Consider the following 7,828-nt stretch of genomic DNA (forward strand, 5'->3'; position numbering starts at 1 on the left):
GCCTCCCTCTGAGGAGGATAGAAAGTGAGAGGGCAATGAAAAAAAACTTTATATGGTTTTATTCCCGGTTGACTCTATTTACCTTTCACTTGGTATGGGAAAATATAAACTACAGAGACGTTATCATTTTATTCAATATAATGAAAATATTCTTTCCCACATCATCACTACTTCACGTGATTTGTTACCTTTTTTTTTTCCCACCTTTTATTTTTATTTTTAAATATGGCCAATTTTGCTATAACGGAGCTTTGCCCTCAGCTTACACATTGATTTGGGTAAAGATTCTTAATCTTAAATAAGATTTTCTTAAAGGAGATTTCTCCTTTCTTAAAGGAGATTTCAGGGGCACCTGGGTGGCTCAGTGGGTTGAGTCCCTGCCTTCAGCTCAGGTTACGGTCTCTGAGTCCTGGGATCAGGCCGCACTGGGCTCTCTGCTCACCAGAGAGCCTGCTGTGCCCCTGACCCCCGCCTGCTTGTGATCTCTCTCTATATATATGTCAAATAAATAAATAAAATCTTAAAAATAAAAAAAAGGAGATTTCAACCAGTGTAAATGGTAAAAGAAGGAAAAAATCTACACATCAATGACAATAAGCAGTCCTCAAACAGCCAGAACCAAAGATGGATGTAAGGAAGGGGTGTTCCATAAATCCCAGATGGCTTTTTTTAAAAACAAAACAAGAAAAAGGCTAAAAGCAGTTTATAAAGGACTTTGCAAGCAAGGGTCAAGAGCATGAACTTTATCCTGTGAACGAACAATGAAAAGCCTAAGAGATTTTTAAGAGTGAGTGATTTCATTAAATCTGTGTTTTTGAAAAATAACATGGATGGCAGAGTACAGACAATATTTACAAAATAGAGCATAAAATAATTACATACGTTGATACTTTTATACAAAAACACGAACATGAAATGAGAATAAAACACTCACTCATTAAAACCATAAAATAAATATCACAAACAGTAAAGTATTATTAAAGAAATTCACAGTGGGGTTTGCCTTGCAAATTCCTTAAGGGGGTAAATAATCACTTAAACTTTAAAATCTTTTTTAAAAGCCTTCATACTACATGTGTGTATCTTTTTTCAAATAAAATTAACACTTTAAATGATATTTATGGGCTTTAAGGCCACAGAATTTTTAAATATTTACTCAACCTTTTAGGAAGCACTTAGCATTTTAGGTATAGAAAAATTTCTCAACACACTAACTTACCTTTCAAAACCTCATACTTACCAAGTCTATCACACACCAAAGAATCTGGCTGAAAAACTGAAAACTTACTGTAGAATACACAAGTAAAATGGCATAGACATTTACTTTGTTAAATTCTGGTCAATGCTTCTATGCAGACAACTGATTTTTTTTCTTTTAGCTTCCTATTAGTTTCAGCTCACTGATGGCATATGTACTACAAATTTAGTGCTTCTTTCCATGAACCCACGAGCAATAAGTAGATTTAAACTTTAAATCTCTAAATGCTCTGCGAATAACAAAAACCCTTCGCTAAGAACTGAGACAGACACAGCATTTACATCAAATGCTACCAATGTAATTGTGAAAAATAAAGTATCTTACAAACACGTTGATTTTTCAACATCATACTTAACATCCCAAAACTCAAACATTACTTTAAATCTGCTCTGACACAATTAAAAACATTTTTATTAATACGAGTTTTCAATTGTTTTTCAAAGATGTTTATAAAAACATTTAAGTTCTTAAGGAAATGAAAGTATCATCATTTTGTTATCAATCCATAAATGAATCCATATGCACTTGTTAGAAGTTCTCTATTCTTTTCCAATTAAAAAATATGGCTTAGCAGTATCCTCAACTTCAAGAACTACTATTTGTGATGTTTTAGTTACATTGTTGTTTATAACTTACTAGAAGAAATGGATTCTAGAATTGAAAGTTATTACAGAATTAATGTACTGGGGATCCCCTAACTTGACAGGATCCTGAGACTCAGAAAAATTCACTCACTGACTCTTCCAAGATTACACAGCAGAGCCCAGACTTTACCCTTGACCCCTCTGCCAATGAAGTTAGGGCATTTCCCCCTGTTCAAGTTCTACCCAAAATCTTTTTTGTCTTCCTTCACTTTCTGAAACAAAAAGGTAGCTTCACGATTGTCATATAAAAGTTCAGCACTTTTAAAATCAGAAAATCTCTTATCTTTTACTTCCATAAAAGTACTGATTTCCCCTTAATTTCTTTAGCATAAACAACATGCAAACAAAACCAAAGACCCACTGTCAAACTTCAGGAATTTAGCATTAGTAAAAATATGATTATTACAACTTTTGCTAATAAAATAAAATAAGTTGTTTTGCTAAGTTAAAAATATCTAGTAATTTCTAGTAATGCCGAAATAGCATTATTTTATGACGTTACATATTAAATAACCACATATAAACCCCTTGGACTAATACCATATATATAAGACCCCAAAAATGTTCCTATTCATTGTGAAATGTAAGTTTCCTGAAATAAGAAAATATAACCTTTTTAAAAGTGAAATTGTATTTTTCTCTAATAGAAACAGTAAGTGAAGCAACTTGGCAGTAACAACGCTGTACCTAGCGGAGGGTTGAAAAGGGTTGCTGTTATGGAAAGGGCATCAGACTAGGATTAAGAAGACCAAGAATTTTCGATTTACAAAACAACAGCCATAATCCACTATGCCAACAGATTACAATTAAATACATTAAAATGTAATACTGTTAAGTACAGGAAACTTGTCTTCAAATGTGATGACATTGCTAAAAGACCTTTCCGTTGTTAAAAAATACAACCTATTAAAAAAAAAAAAAAAAAAAAAAACCTATTCACATAGAGTCAAACCAAATGCCATTCCAATCTATGAAAAGGGCTGGTATTACTCTGCTCTGCAGTAAATCTTCCCACAAGTTTTTCTCCTGACACACATTTTCTAAGCATTGTCTAGTATCACTGGCTGTAAACTAAGAAAACAAAAGGCATAACATATTTTGAACAATTCTTAATAGCATTTGGCCAAATTACAGACTACAAAAGTGGTCTCTGAGAAAACTTTTTAAGAAGCAAAGTGTGGTCTCATCCCAACACTACAGATCAGTATTAAACATAAAATCAGTGTAGTAGCTTGAAAATTACTAAGAAAAGAGAGCATTAGATGTAGCAAGAACAAGAAACTTTTGTTTCAAATACACTGGGTTCCAGTGTAAAACATATCACCAAACAAAAAGTCTGAAAACCAATGGTACAGACTCCTACTCTCCTACAAAAAGCCTCTACACACATCCTTTTAGTTGCTAAAAAAAACAGCATTGAAAACTGAAAGATCTAGGTTCAAATCCCTGCTCTGCCACTTACTGGATGTGTGAGGCTGGGTATCTCTAAGCCTCAATTTACTCATTTCTAATTTGAGGTTGTCATCTACCATACAAGGTTTCTGTGAGCAACTGGGACAATATATGTAGTGTTTTGCACCTAGCATATGCTCAATGAATAACAACTGTATTTGCTGATTTCTTGGTGATGCAGAAGACTAAGTCTCTAAGCCACATAAAGAGAAATTCTTCCCTGAGGATGATTTCAATTCCTTTAAAAAACAAAAACCTGTAAACCTACAGGGGAAAAAAAGGAAAAGGAAAAGGAAAAGCTTTTGGCATCTTTACAGACATTACTAAGTTTAAAGGTTAAACTGTTACAACATTCTCCTAATTATGCAACAAATACCCACGACCATGAGTTAGTCTGTAAAAGATTACAATGGCCTATACTACTGAAATGGGAGAGGGGACGAATCCTTAAAAATTATTTCCAACAACCTTTTCATCTACTCTAAGCCTCCGTTCCAAAGCTCATCGCTATTCATTGTATGGTCTCTAATTCTTCCTCTCGATTATCAAGAATGAAACCGCTCTGATTAAAGTTTATACATAGGCACGTATTCAATCTAATGCCTGTATGTTATCACTGGAGAGACACTACCATTATAACAGCACAAATAGCATCAAAAAGACCTACATTAGTGTATGCCAAAGTGGCAGTCGTCGATCTATTAAACCGCAAATAACCCACTTCATTCCTGAGAACTCATCTATCGCATGAACAAAGTCTTTTAAAAGTGCAATATAATCAGTCTACTCTTTCATTTCAACTCCATGATAAAAGGTACCTCCGCGTGTTTAAAAAGCCTCCTGTAATTTAGGAATTCTTTCCAGAACAAAACATCCCCCCCCCCCGACCCCCAGCCTGGAAGTGAACACGCTTTCAAGTTCGCTAATTCAAGTTGGGAATTGAAGCGATAAAACCGCACTCCCTTACCAAGCCGTGCTTTCTGGTAACATACCTGTTCTCGGGAAATGCAAGGCAGAGAAGGTCTCCTGAACATCTTGCAACTGCCGGAGTAACCGGCCGAAGTTTCTCCGAACGACACGCAGCTGGACCTCCTGCGGGGTCTGATCACAGGCACTTTGTCCTCGGAGGCACTGGCCAAGCGAGGATGATGCGGGGCTTCCCTGATCTGAAAGAAGTGATCCAAGCCCAGGGCTAGCAGGCAGCCGGCGTCCCCGACCAGGCAGGAGAGCAGCGGCCTGAGGGCTGCGGGCAGCGACCCGAGGCCGGTGAAGGAGACCCACCAGACGAAGCCGGAGAAGAGCAGCACCAGGATGCCGGGCCGGAGCCTCGCCGGGTGCGCGAGCGTCAGCAAGCCCACGCAGCCCAGCACCGAGAACAACCTGCCCGCCACCGCGGGGGGCGTGTGCGGGGCCGCGCCTGGGGTCCCCGCGTCTCCGGGCCCCCAAGCCCAAGCCCACGCCTGCCACACCAAGAAGTCCCCCAGATAACAGCAGACTGGCAGCGCCAACAGCCACCAGGAGCCGCCGCCGCTCCGGCCCGGCCCGGGGCCCCGCTTGCTCCGGGTCAGGAAGCAGGTGAGGAAGAAGAAGGCACAGGCGATGCTGAACAGGGGGCTGAGGCTGTGCGAGCACACGCTCAGCAGAGTCCGCAGCCGGGCGGCCCCGGCAGACCAGCTCCCGGGCCCCGAGCCGAGCAGCAGGGCGAGGACAAAGGCGGCCAGAACGCCCAGCGAGAGGCGCGCCCGGGCGGAGGGGGAGCCGCGGCGCGGCTGCTGGGGGGAGGCCGGCGGCGGCAGCAGCAGGTCCACGTTGCAGAAGCGGCAGAGGTGGAAGAAGAAGCCGCGCGGAGGGTCCTGCCGCAGGGGGCTCACGCAGCTCTTCACGTAGCCGTTCCTCAGACTCTCGGGGGGCGAGCCGGCCCCCTCCGGCGGCTGCGGGCACCGCATGGCTTTGGCGTCTCGCTCGTCCCTCCTCATGGCCCGGACCCGGCTGGCCGCGGGGCTCCACACGCCCCGCTCGGACCGCGGCGGCTGCTCGCGCTCCCTCAGCCTCCGCCCGCGCGCTCGGGGCACCCCCCGGCTCGGCTGCGCGTCAGGGCTGCGCCCGCCGCCGCGGCCCGGGGTCCCCGCCGCGCGGGCGGCTGAGCGGCGGGGTCCGCGACATGCTGGCGGAGAAGAGGGGCGGAAGGGACTGCTCTCGGGACCGTCCGCGGCCGCCCCCTCCCTGTCTCTCGGACACCTCTCGGGACGGGAGACTCGGCGTCGCCTCCCAGCTCCCGCGGGCTGCAACAGTTACCTCCCGGCCCCAGGCTGGTCCGTTGGGCGCGCGAGCGGCGGCTGGCGGGCGGGCGCTCCTCCCCCCGTGCCTGCCCCGGCCGGGCGCGCGCCCCGCCCGCCGCTCGCTCGCTCGCGCGCGCGCGCGCGCCCGCGCCCCGTCCCGCCACAGCCGCTGCCCGGGACGCGAGCAGGGGACCCCGCCGGCGGAGCGTGTCGGGACCCGGGAGAGAGCGCTCGGGGCCGCCCGGACAGCGGCCGGGACCGGCGGAGGCGGGCGGGGTCCTCTCCGGGTGGAAGGGTGAAGCCCGCCAACCCGGGACCACAGACGCGCAGGTTCCCTTTGGGGGTAAGGCGCAGACACGCAGCCGGGCTCCCACAGGTCACCGCTAGGGTTTGGGGAGTGCCTAGTTGGGAAACCCGAGTGGAGGGGAGAAGCCGGACCCTGCTTGGACTCATCCCGGTTCGGGGTGGGCCCTTGGACTGTCCGAACTGTGACCCGGTAAGGACCAGCCGCCGTCGTGGGCATGGCGAAGGATTCCGTAACCACCGTGCCGCGGTCGGCCCTCCACAGCTACGTGGAATCTCGGGCCACGCAGCAGGCCCGGGAGATTTGCGGAGGCTCTGAGGAGCGAGCGTGCACGTGCAGTGCTCTCCCGGAGCATCCGAGTAGATGTGACTGCCCTTGTCTTGCTCAAGAACTGTCTCCACGGGCGAGGAACTAACGTCCCATCCTCCACTTCACGCCCTTGCCATACATACCCACTGGTTCACATCTGTGCCTCGCTCCCTAAACATAGAAAGGCTGTTGTCACAAAGTTGTTCCACTTTGAAGTCTTTCACTGTAACAGCGTGTTCTAGAAGGGGGAGCGGGGAGGATGGGAGGATTACGAGTCCTCTCCAACACCATTTGCCCAGTTTGGATGGGTTGGCCACGAAAGGAGCCAAATAAGATGCTATCTGTGAATTACTGGTGAAACTAGCAACATGGAAACACTGACTTGAAAGTGAGAAGAACTTTGCTGTACCAGAGGGACTGCTCTGGAACCTGACCAATCATAACGGCCTTAGAGAGTGAACTGTGTTTCCCTCCACCGAAACTCTCCCTTCAGCCCCATGACAGGCCTGCATTTCTCAAAGAGCTAATTCCACATTTTTCCAGGGAGATGAGAAACCTTACTGTGTGGTAAATCCCACAAACAGGCCCATTTTTTCACCAATTAATCTCTGCCCACAGCCAGGACCTGAAACAGACCATTTTCGTATATGGCCGTAGTTCACATACATAGCAGAAATCGCTGAGAAATTAGCACAGGCATTTGACCAAGATGAAAGAAAAGACCAGAATTCCTTTTCCTTTTCTGTCTCTTAGACAAAGGAAAAAATACTTAACAGAATATTCAAATCGATTATTCAAATGCTTTCCTTAAAAAAATCAAAATCCTGGGGTGCCTGGGTGGCTCAGTGGGTTAGCCCCACATTGGGCTCCCTGCCTGCTTCCCCCTCTCTCTCTGCCTGCCTCTCTGCCTACTTGTGATCTCTGTCTGTCAAATAAATAAACAAAATCTTTAAAAATAAATAAATAAATAAAAATCCATGGTGTCTTTTTTCCATCATGACAATGGAAGTTTTTTTATAAGTATCATTTCAACACAACTCAACGAATACATTTTTTTACATGATATGCAGGGCACTCATCACTACCAAAGATTAAAGTACGAAACTTTGTGGATACATTTTGAGCTTTTACAGAAAGGCATGGCAAAACTAGTACTGACATTACTGAAATTCTCATAAGAAATAATAAACTGTCGAGACATCTGGGTGGCTCAGTCAGTTAAGCATCTGCCTTCAGCTCTGATCATGATCTCAGGGTTCTGGGATTGAGCCCTGGAGTCCCACAAGGGGGTACCTGCTCAGCAAGGAATCTGCTTCTCCACCTGCCCCAAACCCCCACGCTCCTGCTCTCTTTCACACACTCTCTGTTAAATAAATAAATAAAATCTTTAAAAAAAAAAAAAGGAATAAACTGATTTGAGAATTAGAACAAATTCAGATTAAGTTATTGTTTTGAAGCCTCAGTTAGTAATCTGAGGTGAAATAGGCATGGTAATAGTAATGGGCTAGAAATTCATTTCACAGCTTCTAATCCTGGCCCAGCCATTCAGGCCCCGGCATTAAGCAAGTCACATAACACTTCC

General features: G+C 45.6%; 1 protein-coding gene across 1 annotated transcript in view; it reads right to left on the minus strand.

Annotated features, from left to right (window-relative positions):
* Window positions 1-5,465, minus strand: part of PDE3B (phosphodiesterase 3B) — a 179,656-nt gene extending 174,191 nt beyond the window's left edge. The window contains exon 1 of the mRNA XM_004752027.2: window positions 4,347-5,465. Coding sequence (XP_004752084.1) covers window positions 4,347-5,330 — 984 coding nt within the window. The 5' untranslated portion in view covers window positions 5,331-5,465. The remainder of the gene's footprint in view (window positions 1-4,346) is intronic.
* Window positions 5,466-7,828: the final 2,363 nt, after the last annotated feature.

Source organism: Mustela putorius, unplaced genomic scaffold (assembly GCF_011764305.1).
Source record: "Mustela putorius furo isolate JIRA1106 unplaced genomic scaffold, ASM1176430v1.1 tig00003859_pilon_pilon_pilon, whole genome shotgun sequence".
Lineage (NCBI taxonomy): Eukaryota > Metazoa > Chordata > Mammalia > Carnivora > Mustelidae > Mustela > Mustela putorius.